The sequence below is a fragment of the Amblyomma maculatum genome, chromosome 7 (assembly GCF_055883805.1).
Source record: "Amblyomma maculatum isolate TAMU_Amacu chromosome 7, ASM5588380v1, whole genome shotgun sequence".
NCBI lineage: Eukaryota > Metazoa > Arthropoda > Arachnida > Ixodida > Ixodidae > Amblyomma > Amblyomma maculatum.
The window spans coordinates 34,559,644-34,576,414 of record NC_139350.1 but is presented as its reverse complement, the minus strand read 5'-3'; the positions used below and the strand labels follow the sequence as shown (position 1 = coordinate 34,576,414).

At 44.7% G+C, this 16,771-nt stretch overlaps 1 protein-coding gene across 1 annotated transcript in view; it reads left to right on the top strand.

Annotated features, from left to right (window-relative positions):
• LOC146182955 (condensin-2 complex subunit G2-like) overlaps nucleotides 1-5,890 on the top strand; it is a 145,565-nt gene extending 139,675 nt beyond the window's left edge. Inside the window, exon 21 of the mRNA XM_084608985.1 lies at nucleotides 860-5,890. Within this exon, the coding sequence (XP_084465111.1) occupies nucleotides 860-1,677 (818 nt within the window). The 3' untranslated portion in view covers nucleotides 1,678-5,890. The remainder of the gene's footprint in view (nucleotides 1-859) is intronic.
• Nucleotides 5,891-16,771: the final 10,881 nt, after the last annotated feature.

Below are 16,771 nucleotides of genomic sequence, written 5' to 3'. Positions count from 1 at the left end.
GATGAAAAATGCCTAGCTCCTCTCACACCGCAGCTAACCCTTAGACATACACATTACGCACTTGCAACCTGCGAGTTCTTAAGGATGGGTGTTGAGCATGTCTGCTTGATCTCTCTCAGTTGGCCAGGATCCTTTGCTATCACAAAACTGTTGGATTGTGCCCTGATAACAGTAAACATCAGTTCATAGGCGATGTCCCCATTGTCGTGTTGTGCACTCTGCGAGCTGTGACTGTGTGCTTGTAAATGAATCTCAGCAGTAAACACATCTGCATGAATGCCTTTCTCATGCATTTATTTGTATACTAATTTTTGTTAATTTTGATGAATTTTTTGCTGACGCAAACTTTTTGTGACCCCAAGAGATTTATATTGCAGAGATTCTGCTGTGTTTTTGTGCTGAGGAGCGTGTATTCCGTTGATACAAGTGAGCTGTATTTTCTCTTCAGTGCTCCTTGGGGTACACAATGGTAAAATCAACACCTAATAGCATTGGGGTTTTTCAAATAAATTTTCTTCATTTGAAAACGGTGCTAATAAAGGCGCCATTCTGCAGAAAAATCTGCGCTGTTAGCTTTGTGAGGGAAAAACCGCGAGCATGGTAGTACTCGGGTGATATGGCTTGGCACTGATTGATTGGCATATTCTATGAGGTCATGAGATAACATAACTGGCAGGGGCTGCCACGCTGCTCCTAGGCCACGCAGGCATGGCTTGATTAATTTGGGCCTTTGTGTAATGTCAGGTGGCCTGTCACATAATGTGGTGGCTTAGGGCTGTGTGTTACAAGTTGTGTGAGGTAACAAATGCATGCAGATTTGCTAGTACTTAATGCTAGTTTTCTTTTTTTGGCACTGCAGAAGAGGGCCAATTGAAGACAGCTGTTGATGGCATACCTCCCGTTGTGACGAAATTCATGCCGATCTTCGCCAGGAATGAGAAGCAAGCTTCCATCATTACTGCTCTACTTAACAAGGTCATCTTTGCAGTGCCTAATACCAAGCGCTCTGGTCGTAGATCAGGCGTTGCTTCTACTGACACTCGCAGAGTGGATGCAGCCACTGCTGAGGACAGAGCAGTTGCATCTGGATCCAAGCGCCCTCTGTGTCATGATCAGGAATCCCCCATTCCTTCAAAGCGCGCTTCTATATTGGTCAGAGCTGCATCTAAGTGCCTCATGAGTCCTGACCAAGCATCACCTATTCCTTCAACGCGCCTCTCTAAGATAGGCACAGCTACTCCTGACGAAGCAGAAATTGCATTGAAGTACCACCTGCGTCCTGAACGGGCATCCCTCATTCGTGCAAAGCGTGCTTCTACTCGGGCGTCAAAGGTCCCGCGCCTTCGCCGCAAGCCAAGGGGCGCTTCTAATCTGGGCACAACCGCTGGTGACACAGCAGATGCATCATCCCGCCTGCACCTTGGTAGTGAATCCAGCATTTGTTCAACAGACACTTCCAGACTTCATCTAACCGATGATGACGTGGAAGATGCACCAAAGTTCCTGCTGCCTGTTAGTCAGTCCAGCGTTGGTTCAAGCCCCACGTTTAAACTCTACTCGGCCGCATGGGGGAGCACACATGTTGCATCAGCATCCCCAAGCCCTGCTCGTACACCTCGTAGGAGTGCTTCAAAAAAAGACTTGCAACTTCCGTCGAGCAGTGCATCCTCAGGTTAAATCTCTTCTCTGCCCTGTCAACTTTGCCATCCACCATCTGCAGAATGTTGTTACACATTTACCCATGATGTGAGTGATGTTTTGCAAATTGTCAAGTTAAACGTTGCCTCGAGTTGATTTTCTTCCCTGCCCCATCAGTTTTCCCATATACGATGAAGATGCCTAAGATGTCAGTAATTATGTGTGAATTTTCATGATCACAGTTTCGTTTTTACTCTGTGTGTGTACAGAGGACATTTGCTGCTCATTTCTGATCACATTTTCCTGTCAATAATTTTGTCTGGCAATTTTGGAGGTCAGTTTTTTTTTTTTTTTGCTGTGTGTGGACAGGGCATAAGCTGCCCAAAAGCTCATCATGTTTTTATCGCCAACAATTTTCCTATTAATTTTATTGTTTGCAAATGTTTGAAGTCGGCTATTTTTTTTTGCTATGTGTTTGGACAGGATATATGCTGCACAAATCGCAGATATTTATCTCGAAAAATTTTGCTCTGTTTCTTTTTGCGAGTTTTTGAAGTCAGCCTTTTATTTTAGCTATGTGTGGACAGGGCATATGCTGCACAAAACGCTCGTGTTTTTATCGCCAACAATTTTCCTCTTAACTTTATTGTTTGCAAATGTTTGAAGTCAGCTTTTTATTTTTGCTATGTGTGTGGACAGGATATATGCTGCACAAATCGCTGATATTTTTATCTCGAAAAATTTTGCTCTCAATTTTTTTTTTTGCGAGTTTTTGAAGTCAGCCTTTTATTTTAGCTATGTGTGGACAGGACATATGCTGCACAAAACGCTCGTGTTTTTATCGCCAACAATTTTCCTCTTAACTTTATTGTTTGCAAATGTTTGAAGTCAGCTTTTTATTTTTGCTATGTGTGTGGACAGGATATATGCTGCACAAATCGCTGATATTTTTATCTCGAAAAATTTTGCTCTCAATTTTTTTTTTGCGAGTTTTTGAAGTCAGCCTTTTATTTTAGCTATGTGTGGACAGGACATATGCTGCACAAAACGCTCGTGTTTTTATCGCCAACAATTTTCCTCTTAACTTTATTGTTTGCAAATGTTTGAAGTCAGCTTTTTATTTTTGCTATGTGTGTGGACAGGATATATGCTGCACAAATCGCTGATATTTTTATCTCGAAAAATTTTGCTCTCAATTTTTTTTTGCGAGTTTTTGAAGTCAGCCTTTTATTTTAGCTATGTGTGGACAGGACATATGCTGCACAAAACGCTCGTGTTTTTATCGCCAACAATTTTCCTCTTAACTTTATTGTTTGCAAATGTTTGAAGTCAGCTTTTTATTTTTGCTATGTGTGTGGACAGGATATATGCTGCACAAATCGCTGATATTTTTATCTCGAAAAATTTTGCTCTCAATTTTTTTTTTGCGAGTTTTTGAAGTCAGCCTTTTATTTTAGCTATGTGTGGACAGGACATATGCTGCACAAAACGCTCGTGTTTTTATCGCCAACAATTTTCCTCTTAACTTTATTGTTTGCAAATGTTTGAAGTCAGCTTTTTATTTTTGCTATGTGTGTGGACAGGATATATGCTGCACAAATCGCTGATATTTTTATCTCGAAAAATTTTGCTCTCAATTTTTTTTTTGCGAGTTTTTGAAGTCAGCCTTTTATTTTAGCTATGTGTGGACAGGACATATGCTGCACAAAACGCTCGTGTTTTTATCGCCAACAATTTTCCTCTTAACTTTATTGTTTGCAAATGTTTGAAGTCAGCTTTTTATTTTTGCTATGTGTGTGGACAGGATATATGCTGCACAAATCGCTGATATTTTTATCTCGAAAAATTTTGCTCTCAATTTTTTTTTTGCGAGTTTTTGAAGTCAGCCTTTTATTTTAGCTATGTGTGGACAGGACATATGCTGCACAAAACGCTCGTGTTTTTATCGCCAACAATTTTCCTCTTAACTTTATTGTTTGCAAATGTTTGAAGTCAGCTTTTTATTTTTGCTATGTGTGTGGACAGGATATATGCTGCACAAATCGCTGATATTTTTATCTCGAAAAATTTTGCTCTCAATTTTTTTTTTGCGAGTTTTTGAAGTCAGCCTTTTATTTTAGCTATGTGTGGACAGGACATATGCTGCACAAAACGCTCATGTTTTTATCGCCAACAATTTTCCTCTTAATTTTATTGTTTGCAAATGTTTGAAGTCAGCTTTTTATTTGTGCTATGTGTGTAGACAGGATATATGCTGCACAAATCTCTGATGTTTTTATCGAATAATTTTGCTCTCAACTTTTTTTGCGAGTTTTTGAAGTCAGCTTTTTATTTTAGCTATGTGTGTGGACAGGGCATATGCTGCACAAAACGCTCAGTTTTTATTGCCAACAATTTTCTTCTTAATAATTTTATTGTTTGCAAATTTTTTTAGTCAGCTTTTTATTTTTGCTGTGTGTGTGGACAGGATATATGCTGCACAAATAGCTGATTATGTTTTTATTGGCTATAATTTTCCTCTCAATTTTGTTTGCGAATTTTTGAAGCTAGCTTTTTATTTTTGCTGTGTATGTGGAGAGGATATATGCTGCACAGATGCTGATCATGTCACCAATAATTTTCCTCTCAATAATTTTGTTCGCGAATTTTTATAGTCAGCCTTTTATTTTTGCTCTGTGTGTGAACAGGATATAGGCCGCACGAAACACTGGTCGTGCTTTATCGCCATTAATTTTAATTAACATGGTGTTTTTTTATTTTGTAGTGTTCAAAACGTGGTTTTAGAAATTCAGGTAGAAGCTTGGACTGCTCCGCTAGAGTGAGTAGATTCGACTAATTTGGGTGGTGTATTACCTTTGGGGCGCATTCCTTCCATCTACATTCTGTAGCTGATGATGTGGAAGATACACCAAAGTTCCTGCTCCCTTTTTGGGAATTCGGTATTAGTTCAAGCCCCACATTTAAATCAGAAGCATCCACTGGTGGGAACACACCTCCTGCATCAGCGTGCCTGAGCCCTGCTCATACACCTAGTAGGAGTGTTTCGAAAAAGACTTGCAATTTGCACTGCCAGCACTGCTTGCTAAAGGTAAATATCTCTCTTTTCTGCACTGCCAACACCATCCATCAGCAGAATGTCATTACGCATTTACCTATGATATGAGTGATTTTTTGCAAATTGTCAAGTTCATTTCCTTGAGTTTATTTTCTTCCCTGCCTCATCAGTTTTCCCATCCACCATCTACAGGATATTACACATGTGCCTAAGATGTAATTTTGTGTTAGTTTTTGTGTTCACTGTTTTATTTTTGCTCTGTGTGTGCTCAGAGGACGTTTTCCACTCATTTCTGACCACGTTTTCCTCTCAATAATTTTGTTTGCGAATTTGGAAGTCAGCTTTTTATTTTTGCTGTGTGTGTGGACAGGATGTATGCTGCACAAATCGCTGATCCATGTTTTTGTCACCAGTAATTTTAATTAACTTGGTGTTTTTGTTCTTTTGTGTTCAAAGTGTGGTTTTAAATACTCTGGTCAGAATTCGGACTGCTCCGCTAGAGTAAGCAGCTTCGACTAATTTGAGTGGTGTATTATCCTCGGGGTGCATTCCTTGCATCTGCATTCTGTAGCAGATGATGTGGAAGACAAACCAAAGTTCCTGCTCTTCGTTGGGGAATTCAGCATTAGTTCAAGCCCCACTTTTAAACTGGACTTGGCCACTGGTGGGAGCACACCTTTTCCATCAGCATCCCCAAGCCCTGCTCGTACACCCCCGTAGGAGTTCTTAGGAAAAGACTTGCGACTTGCACTGCCAGCAGTGCTTCCTAAAGTTAAATATCTCTTCTCTGCGCTGTCAACTTAGCCATCCATCATCTTCAGAATGTTATTACACATGTGTTATGATGTGAGTGATCTTTTGCAAATTGTCAAGTTAAAAGTTTCCTCAAGTTGATTCTCTTCTCCGCCTCATCAGTCTTCCCATCCATCTGCAGGATGTTATTACACATGTGCCTAAGAAGTAATTGTGTGCGTTTTTTCATATTCACTGTTTAGTTTTTACCGTATGTGGAGAGGACCTTTGCTACTAAGTTCTGATTACGTTTTCCTCTCAGTAATTTCATTCTTTGCTAATGTTTGAATCCAGCATTTTGTTTTTGCTGTGTGTGTGCAAGGTATGTACTGCACAAATTGCTGATCATATTGTTATCGCCAATAATTTTAATAAAATGATGTTATTCTGCAGTGTTCAAAACAATTGGTGTTTCTGGTCAAAGTTTGGGCAGCTCTACTAGAGCGAGTGGATTCGACCAAATATGTATGGTATGTCTTCAAGGCGCATTCCTTTCATGGGCATTCTCATAGCAGACCGTGTGAAGGGGAAATGTACGGAGAACTGGGTGCTTTGAAAAGTGTGGGGGCTCTATTCATCTTTTCCCAAAGAAGGGATCTAAAGCTTATATGCACCCTGCAGCGTAGTTTCACAAAAGTGGTCGCGCCATCTAGCAACTAAATAAAAAAGCTTGAAGGCGCTCCTGCGCACTGGCTGTGCTTTTCTGGCACTGCATGACTTGTGCTTTTTGGGTCACCTTTAGTACCAGAAAGTTGTGTCCAACTTTGTAAGTGCTAGTGGTGCACTCGTTTGTCCAGTTAAGGGCCTAGTGGCATAAAACACTAACTGCTCATTACCAAAGTTAAGACAAAAAAAAAAAAGGGCACAGCTTGGCCAAACGGATGCACCACTAGCATGTGGCGGTTGCTTTGAGGCTTTGAGGTGTTAGTTCCCTGTCAGGAACATTGAGGGCGTATTACTGCACGATCAAAGGCTACCGCAGTCTCAAACTGTCTCCATGTGTGAGGCTGTACAGTTCTCCATTGAAGCTTTTTGAAGAAGACACGAAGGTAAAAATGGGATGATCACAGTGCAACGAGTCAAACTGCTGCCTGTAAATAAAAACGTAACCCAATTAAGGAACTAAGAACGAGGTTTATTATTTGAGTTATAATAAAAAAAAAATTATCCTTCTGACCGTAAGGGTTGTTTGCATTGGGCAGTCGATGAGATGGGTCAGTTCACTGTTCGTCAATGCTTTCAGTTTCTTTAAAATTCCTCTTAGAACTGCACGGATAGTCTTGCCAAAATAGCGCAGCAGAACTCTTGGCGCTAGTTTGCAATAATGTGCTCTCTAAACATATATTTCTCAGTGGACGTTACTACTCTACTCGTAGACGTGCTGGTAGCAAATTGGGAAGAATCGTAGGTTGGTTTGTGGTGTTTAACGTCCCAAAGCGACTCGGGACGCCGTGGTGAAGGACTCCGGAAATTTCAACCACCTGGGGGTCTTTAACGTGCACTGACATCACACAGCACACGGACGCCACTCCGTTTCGCCTCCAACGAAACGCAGCCGCCGAGGCCGGGATTCGATCCCGCTTCCTTGGGCAAAGTAGTCGAGCGCCGTAACCACTGCGCCACCCCGGCGGGGCGGGAAGAATACCTGTTTACCAGGATCCGCCCACCGCTTAGCCGTAATTTTGTTTGCCTCGATTTTTCATGTGATGGTTCATGGTTAACGCCAGCGCACAAGCGCTCTGGGTTTGTCGCAGTCGGGCCCGTTTCTTGTCCGCTGTCCTCTCAGCGCTCTTCACGTGAAATATAGCGCTTGCTCTGCTTTCATTGGTAGGAATGAATTGTCGGTGCACCAGCGTAGTGCGTGTGAATTTTGTGATGTGCCCTGCTGCAGTGGGTCACTGGTTAGGTTGCTCGGCTACTGAACCCAGAGACTCGGATTCATTACTGGACACGTTTTGATGGAAGCGAAACTCTGCACGGCCATGTGGTGTGTAGTGCGACGTAACATAACCCCAGGTAGTCGAAATTGCCCCCCTTCCCCTCTTCCCGGACGGATGCATGGAATATAGGAGTGCCTCCTTTGAAATGGAGTGGTAGCAGTAGCTATCATGCTCATTTTTCTCCCTGTATCTTATTGCTTTAGATTGGTTAACTAAACCATCATTCTATTCACTGAATTTTTCTTTTTATATTACATTATGTCACTTTTCTGCTTTTGAGCCACCAATCTTCCAGTCGCTTTTTGCTAGCTTCCACCGCCGGTTTATTCACCCGGCCACTGGCATCTCTAAACCCCAGAGCTTCAGGAACAGTGACTGCGCCTGCATCAACTTCCGGATGGATACCATTACATTCGAGTATAATAGGGTCAATTGTTTCACTGGAGGTACCACATACAGCACATGCGTCATCTTCATTGTTAAATTTCTTTTTGTAGCTGCGTGTTCTAAGGCACCCTGATCTAGCTTCAAAAACTAGGGCACTGCCTCTTGAGTTAACAAAAAGCTTCCTTCCTGATCTGCCTTTTCCGCTTTCGCTATTATTCCACACTCTTTTCCATCGAATTTATCCAATTTTTACCTTCTGTGTTTTTCACCTGTTGCTTAACGCTCTTTATTTTTCCGTCCTTGTGACTAGCATACTTACTAGTTAGTTTCCTAGTTCTTTTCCTCCATTGTGAGTCAACGCTTTAGCTGCCCATCTGTTACTGTCCAATTTCCTCAGGCGTTCCTCATATAATATTTTACTCTGAGCTTCCCGTACTTCCAAAGATGCCCAGCCCATATCTCCCTGTACCGCCTCATTTGTGGTTTTTCCAGTTTTGCCGTGGGTACCTAGTGCTAATCGTCCAATGGCCCCGATTTATTTCTAATGTCGACTGTACCTCTGTACCCATTGCCGAACCACGGCCGGTCTCGAGGGAGAGCGCGCTTCTATTCTCTTACAGCCTCTCCAATGGGGCCTGTTTCCACCACCCGCCGCGCCTCGGTGGGGTCGCCACCGCCCCACTGCTGCGCCTCTACTACCGCCGTTCACGCGCAAGGGAAACGCGCGCTCGCTCTTCGTTCCGCCCGCCTCAGTTGTAACCGGCAGGTCCTGACATTTCACCCCTTATGGTTTGTACAAAGACGCCGTAATCACCGTCTAAGATTTATCGTGTACGAGGAATAAAATAGTCAACACCGCTCACGCGCGCGCGCGCCTTCGTCAATTCGGCCGAGCGCGGTCGAATGAAGCTGGTACACTTCAACATTTTTTGCCCCCAACTTTCGTACAGAAATAAATTATCAGGCTATGCAGTGCTCTTTCGAAAGCTGTAAGCAAGTGTAGCGTGACGTGACGTGAGTGCATGGCAAACTGTTGGCTGGAGATTCTGTCAACCGCTTCTGTTTTAGTTTAGAGCAAAAGAGGCACCGGCGAAAATTCATGGCGTGTCTCAGATTCAGAGTAAGGAACAAAATTTACGCATATAGTTAAAATTGCAGTTGTCTAGTGGAGTGAGCTGTTCTAGCTTCGTTCAAAACAAATCAGTCGGTTGAAAGACAGAATATGTATATGTAGTCTTGCGACTACTTTTAATCAAGGAAATGGGCGTGAACGGTTATGCCTAATTGAAAAGAGCGGCACGCAATAAAAAAATGTCCTTCAAAATTATGCATTGTACTACATATTCATCAAAACGTGACCTGCGGCTAAAAAATTCAGTCTCAATCTTCCTGGCTGGTTTGTTCATATAGGGAGGTGGCCTGCAATTCCTGTCGGTCACTTTCTTGGCATAACTGACAAGAAGGATTCTGATAAATTTTTGAGATATCAAAGAAGCGGACCTTATTGGCTGTTGTTAATTCCTTCAGGACAACTCAGCAATGGCGAATTCTCAACTGCGCTGCTTGAATTAAGATTTGAAGTACTTCGAGAGCATTTGTGTGTGGTAGAGACGAGTTTTTTTTCTCTTTTTTTTAATGAAACCTTGGCCAATAGGGCAACAAACTCTGGTTTCGGATAATGCAGTCCACTAAAATTCTTGTCCTCGTAGAAGAGTGCACATGGGGCTGCTTTTTTCGCTAGTTTCAAGAAAGAGCGCAGCGTCACAGCCGAGATCACTGATTAACTTATCAATGTATCCATCGGCGTAAGCTAAACAAGAATATGTGACAGTGATGAGATGACATGAGATGCCACGACAATTCCTTCTTTTCCTCGGTTACTGATTGTGGCCGGCCAGAAATGATTTCTTCGGCATCGACGAAAACTGCCCTGATTTTGTTCCAAGATGCTTTCATAATAAGCATAATATCATGTAAAATTTCATTAAAACAGCATTTATTTGCAAAATAAAATAATGTTTAAATACAACACATTTGCTAATATATAAATGATAATAACATTGAAAACCCAATCTTACAGTCTTTGCCTTGACTGTTATATTAAAACTTTATATCATGTAAGCATTATGCAACTTATATTACATTTTTATGAAATTCGTTTCATCTTCGGTGCTATATATAGATGGTTACGAATCTAACACTGAGACTGTTTTGCTGTTGCAGACAATTTGCTGTAATGTTAGCCTTGAAGAAGCTTCGATGTGATCACTGCTCATTCACTATTTTTTTTTTTTTTTTGCTATAGGGGAGAAAACCTGGGCCAGGGGGCGCTGCGCCGCTCTGTGCGTCAGCGCCCTCCATGGAGACCCCGTCAAAACCTCCGCGCAGAGCGGCCGCGTCGTCTGCTCCCCGCCGCATAGGGGAGAAAACCTGGGCCAGGGGGCGTTGCGCCGCTCTGTGCGTCAGCGCCCTCCATGGAGATCCCGTCAAAACCTCCGCGCAGTGCGGCCGCGTCGTCTGCTCCCCGCCGCATAGAAAAGCATGCTGTCGTCTGCTCCGCGCTGCTTTCCAGCACGTGTTTGCGCGCGCGCGCTCGGTTGTTTCTCTCCTCCTCCGGTCGCATTCTGGCTGGCCGCCGTCGCGCTCTAACAAAGGGGGCAAGAAAAAAAAAAGAATGAAAAAGTGACTCGTGAAAGTGTTTTTCTCTCTTCTCTCTTTCGTGTTTAAACGATGGTTGTCAGTTTCTTTTTTAGGTATCTCGCACCTCTGTTTGTAACTGGCGGTGCCGCAGCAGCCATCGCGGAACTAAGTCGGCCTCAAGAAACAGATATATGTCATTAATGCCATCACTCGGCGCTTATAAAGGGAAAACACATACGTCAATCGTTCTATCCTCATACGCGATCCTGCTTCGGGAGCTCAAAACTGCGCATTCGCTAGAGGAGATAACTGAACTAGGAATTGCACAGCGGAGCTGTGGAATTAAGATGACAAAGGTTTACTTGAAGAGATGTCCCCGTCTGCATGAAAGGTCGTCAGGCATTTCCTAGCTCTGCGTCTCGCGGAGAGAGGAAACTGCCGAAAAAATGGCATGCCTCGGCTTCTCGTCAGTGATCCAGGTCGTTAAGAAACCTCTCATCGTTAAAGGTAGGTAAGTCATTGATTTCGGATGGCAGCGCCACAGCAGCGAACTTCCCCTGACTGCTGTCAGCAGGAACCAAAGCGTAAGGCGGCATGCTTTGTGCCTTCGTAGGGAACGCGTCCTAAACGCGCCGAAAACAGGCACTACGGCGCCGGCAGCATCGCCTAAAACGTCTGTCCCCAAAGAGTTGAATGGGCCCCTTTCAAGTCAGCAGTCACAGATGGAAAGGAAGCTCCCCAACCAGCGCCCGGAGCACTCGTCGCTGTGTATACGCGTATCAATACTCAACAAGAAGGCTGGACCCTTCATTCTCTGAACAGCATGGAAGAGACATCAAGAGGTGCCGCCTCAAGTCCTTCAAAATACCTGTCGCTTGCCTCTGCCTTCTAGTACTAAATTCGCGATCATGTTTTTTTTTGTCTGAGCCTGCCAACAAGCGCTTTTTGAAAACAATATCCGCAGCGATCAATTAGTTATAATTTCTCACTTTCGAAAGCACCGATAAAAAGCGTGCCTCCAGCCAGCCTCTATGTCAGCCGGGGCACAGAAAAAAGCAAAAATAAGGAACACCACTGGCAAAGAGCGCCGGCTTTGCGTTCACAGACGCACGACCATCCCCCCTCGTCCTCACTCTCCTTCTCCCGCTCCGCGTGCACGTGCGGCTGCCTGTAGCACGCGCTCCCGAGCGAGCGGGCTGCGCAGACTCCGCAGACAGCCGCGCGCAGCGCGGGCGCGGATGCGCGTAGGTTTTGTAGTTCCTCTCCGCTCCGCTGGAAACCGAGCGCTTTCTAGTGGCGCGAACTAGCGCGAACGGAAGGAAAATGGGCGCCTCTTGCCAGGGCCGCTCTCGAGGGAGAGAGCGCGCGCTCTTTCTTACGGCCTTCTTAATCGCCGCGTGAACAATGGGAACTTTTCTCCTTGAGTCATGCTCTCCGCCGCCGCAAGGGGCGCCACCTGCTCACTGTTCGCTCCGCATCTGCTTCAGTGGCGGCGGGTGGCTTTTGCCTGGTTTCGCGCTGTCGCCCGCGGGTTTCGTGGTGAGTGCAGCCCCTAAATGAAAAATTACAGAAGGTAGATGCTGCAGCGGCATCTTGTCAGCGTGCTACGCACGTGAATGGAGTCTTTATATTAAAAAACACTGTCGCTCAGCAAACGCTCGACAAGCATATGACATGTATTGCGGCATGGTATCTAATTTTGTTCATTTTAATCTTAATTTTTTCCCAAGCTTGTACAAGAAGATGAATAAAAAAGTGAATGAGCAGTGATCACATCGAAGCTTCTTCAAGGCAAACATAACAGCAACAATGGCAAAACCGTCTTTCAGCGCTAGATGAGAAGCCATCGAGGTAACACCGAAGATGAAAATAATTTTATAAAAATGTAATGTAAGGTACAATGCTTACATGACATAAATCATTAGTATAACGTCAGAGTAAACGCTTTTAAGTTTTGTTTTCAATTTTGCTATAATTTATAGACCAGCAAATGTTTTATGTTGTATTATAAACATTATTTTAATTTTGCAAATAAACGTTGGTTTAACGAAATGTTTACATGATATCATGATTATTTCATGAAAACAACATGAAATCTATTTCAAGCACTAATTCCTAGCAATATTTTCATTCTTTTTCTACTATGTTTTTGAACTAATAGTTCCTTGTAACTATCTGTGCAGTAATGCCTGCCTTAGAGAGCAATCGCTGCCCCATTATTTTGGTAGAATGCTTTGCTTATTACACATGCGCCACTGTTACTCAAGGGACACTCCTCAATAATGGATATAAAAGCTTTTCTCTGTGCTATTTATTCAGATGTGACTATAGGAGTTGTATGTCGCGCTGTATTGCGCGCCTAGGCACCTAGTGTCGACACCGACGAAATCATTTCAGCTCTGCCGCAATCAGTAACCGAGGAACTGAAAGAAGTGATGGTATCTCCTGTCATCCCAATACCCACTGTCACGTATTCTGGTTTAGCTTACGTCGCTGGATACATTGTGAAGTTAATCAGTGACTTCGGGTGTGACGCTTGTGCTATCCTTCTTGAAACCAGCGAAAGAAGCAGCCCCATGTACACTATTCTGCGAGGACAAGATTCTAGAGGACCGCATTATCCAAAACCAGAGTTTGTAGCCCTCTTGGACAAGGTTGTGTCTCTTTTTGAAAAAGCTGTCGTGCACCTACCATACACAAATGTCCTTGAAGTCCTACAAATCTTAATCCAGCCAGCACTTGAGGACTCACCTTGGCTGAGTTGTCCGGAAGGCATTGAAAATAGCCATGCTATAAGGTCCGCTTCTTTAATATGTGAGAAATTTCTCAGAATACTTCTTGTCAATTATGCTAAGAAGGTGACAGACAAGAACGAAAGGCCAGCTCCTTATGTGCACAAACTGTCCAGAAAGATTTTGAGACTTTAATTTTCTAGCCGCATGTACCGTTTTGATGAATGAGTGCAATGAGTTAACTTTGAAGGACATTTTTTTTATTGCTTGCTGCAATTTTCAATTATGCATATCTGCTTACGCCCATTTCCTTGATTAAATGTCGTTTTTTTATCACTGTATTAAACTATGACTGTCTACGTGTGCGTCATTCGCGAGACTACGTATACATCTGCTGTCTTTCAACCCACTGATTTGTTTTAAACGAAGCTAGAACAGCCCACTTCACTAGACAACTGAAATTTTAACTGTATGCGTAAATGTTTGATCCTTACTCTGAATCTGAGACGTGCTATGAATTTTCGTCAGTGCCTCTTTTGCTCTAAACGAAAACGGCAGCGGTTGACAGAATATCCACCGAACAGTTTGCCATGCACTAGCGTCAGGTCGCGTTATACCAGCTTACAGCTTTCAAAGGCACACTGCATAAAATGGTACATATAGTTTTGTGAAAAATTTAGGAGCAAAAAGTGTTGATGTAAGTGCACCCGAAACCTCATTCGACCGTGCGCGACAGCACTGATAAAGGCGCGCGCGCTCTCGCATTATTGACTATTTTATTGCTCATACACGATAAATCAGACGCTGATTACGGCTTCTTCCTATAAGCCATAAGGGGTGAAATATCAGAACCTGCCGGTTGCAACCGATGCGGGCGGAGCGAAGAGCGAGCGCGCGTTTCCCTTGCGCGTGAACGGCTGTAGCGGAGGAGCAGCAGTTAAAACCCCTCAATAAACTAAAAGTAGCGCCATCTCCTCTCTCCTCCTCCGGCGGCGCCGCTCCTCCTCTCGCATTTCGACCGTGGCTCTACCTACGGGGTGCGCGACTAGCGCGCGTTTCCCTTGCGCGTGAACGGCTGTAGCGGAGGAGCAGCAGTTAAAACCCCTCAATAAACTAAAAGTAGCGCCATCTCCTCTCTCCTCCTCTGGCGGCGCCGCTCCTCCTCTCGCATTTCGACCGTGGCTCTACCTACGGGGTGCGCGCGCGCGCTCTCCGGACGTGGCCTCCGCGATCGGCTCCGTCGCAGCGCCGTTGCTCCGGCCGTCCCATTCGGCGCGCGCCCCAGCGGAAAATTGTAATTTCGCTAGCTCCGTAACACGCCGCGAGGTGGCGACCTTAGCCCATGGCTCGAGCGGCGCGCGCGTGGCCGGCACTGCCTGCGATTTCAGTCACGTCGTCAGTTTTTTTGGCACGTTTCCACGCGGAACAGCCGTGAATGCGTTGTCAATTTCTTTCGACTTCTACTTAGGATCGCCTTTGCGTGCAGTTTTTGTGGCCGTTTAAAATGTGATTGAGGCAACCGAGGCTTTTACCGTGCAGAATGTCGTCCGGTGTGCATGCTATTGTGCTGAATTTTTTTTGTGTATATGTGTGTGTGCTGCAAAAGTTCCCACGCTATATGACACAACTTACGCATGCCTTTTTGTGCCTTTCAGGCGACGTTTATTTATGCTCTCTCTGGCTCGAACATATAATTACGATAAGCGCTCGTGCATTGCTATACGCCACTACGCTAGTCACAAGTTCTGACTTCTGTTTTTTGTACTTGAGTAGAGTAGTTTGAGCGAAAATACTTTCGTGGCCTTTGTTTTGCTATGTTGCATGTGCTCCCTCTAGGTGAAAGTGGTTTCGCGCAGCTAATGTGATCCCGCTATTAAATTATTTGCGGTGTGACGAAAGCTGCATCGATTCTCTGTCATCCGCTTCACACGGCAATCCTATCTCTTTCTTTATTTTTCAGATAAATGTATTGCTGTGTCCCTTTCTGTCGCTCCGATAGAAAAAAGAACCACGGAATAAGTTTCCATGAATTTCCTTCAAATGATGAGCGTAGGCAAGCATGGCTAAAAGCCATATCAAGAAAAGATTTTGGGCCAAATGACAAGTCTGCTAGCAGTGTCGTCTGCAGCCATCACTTTTTAGACTCGGATTATAATTTGGGGTCCACAAAGGTGCGCCGTCTGAAACGGGATGCTGTTCCGAACGTGTTCGCGGGTTACCCGAGCTACATGCAGCCGCAACAGCCACAAAAAAGACGTAAGATAGAGCGATTGTCGCAGAATTCCGCACCAAACCAAGAAAGGGCATCAAGTTTATAGAGCAGCCGCGATGAAGATTCAGAGTCAGCCTATGGTCGCGAAGAAAGCACAAGCCGTTCATCAACTTCTGCCTGCTCATTTTCTCTAGTACATGAAGGCAGCCTGATTCATTCATCCTTGGAAGGAGATGAAGCAAGTCCTAACGGTGCACGATATGAGAAGCAGCAGCCTAGTGATTGCGCAACGCAAACTACCGATGACCTTCTTCTACGCAAGCAGTTCGATGCAAGGGGTCTAAACCGAATACGAGTGCAAGTAATTTCTCGTTCTAAGCTAATATGCACAAGAATTTAAGAATTAAAATAAACCGCTCTGTTCAACTGCAAAATATTTCGTGTTTTGAAACCCTGAACAGCTACACAAAGAAAATTGCCTGCATGTTGCAAAAGGCACGCTCTCATGACGATTTGCCTTTCCCCAGTTATAAGTCAGCATCAGAATTCAAGAAGCAATTGCCTAATTGCACCAGCAAGCTACTTTGTTTTTCACCAGCACTCCTGGGCGGTAATTTTCTCTTGCGCGTCGCACACAGCCTGCGATAAGTGCGTTTTCGTCGTCTGCGCCCGTCCGCATCAGGGGATGCGAGCCATGGGGAGCGCGCGCCACGCGCGGCGAGAGCAGCAGTCACACCGCATTACGCTCTTTCCGTGCGAATGGGACGGCCGGAGCAACGGAGCCGATCGCGGAGGCCACGCTCCGGAGCAGGCGCCCTTCACAGCCGTCTCGATCAGCGCCGCGCGCGCGCCGATCGAGGCGGCCGTGCGCCGGGTCTCACCAGGGCTTTGCATTTTGTCGCAATGTGTTCAGGTTAAAATATTACTCACTGCTGAAACATAATTACCGAATGTTGACAAGGATTTCCCGCCAGAATAGTTTCAGCTGTGAGTGTCATACACCACATATACGCGATTTCGGCGTTGGTTCAACTCGCCGTCATCTCCGTGTGTCCGTAGTTCGTCACATTTGGCCACTCAGCGGCATGTAAAATTTGTAACTAGGCGGCGGACAGGAACAATTTTGGAACAGTCTGTGTATGGTTTCTTCGCAGCGTTGACTGGACTGCGAGCTGCCGGTAAACTTTAGAAGTGTGGCAGCAGCTGTCTTCCATGTATTTTCAACTTCAGCTGTAGATCAAATTAACTATAGGCGGCGGAAGCTGCAGTCTGTGTGGAGTCTTTGCAGCTTTGATTGACTTGTGAGCTACCGGTAAACTTGGGGAGGGAGGTAGCAGTTATTTTTTTTTTATATTTGGCGTTGAGACGGTGCCGT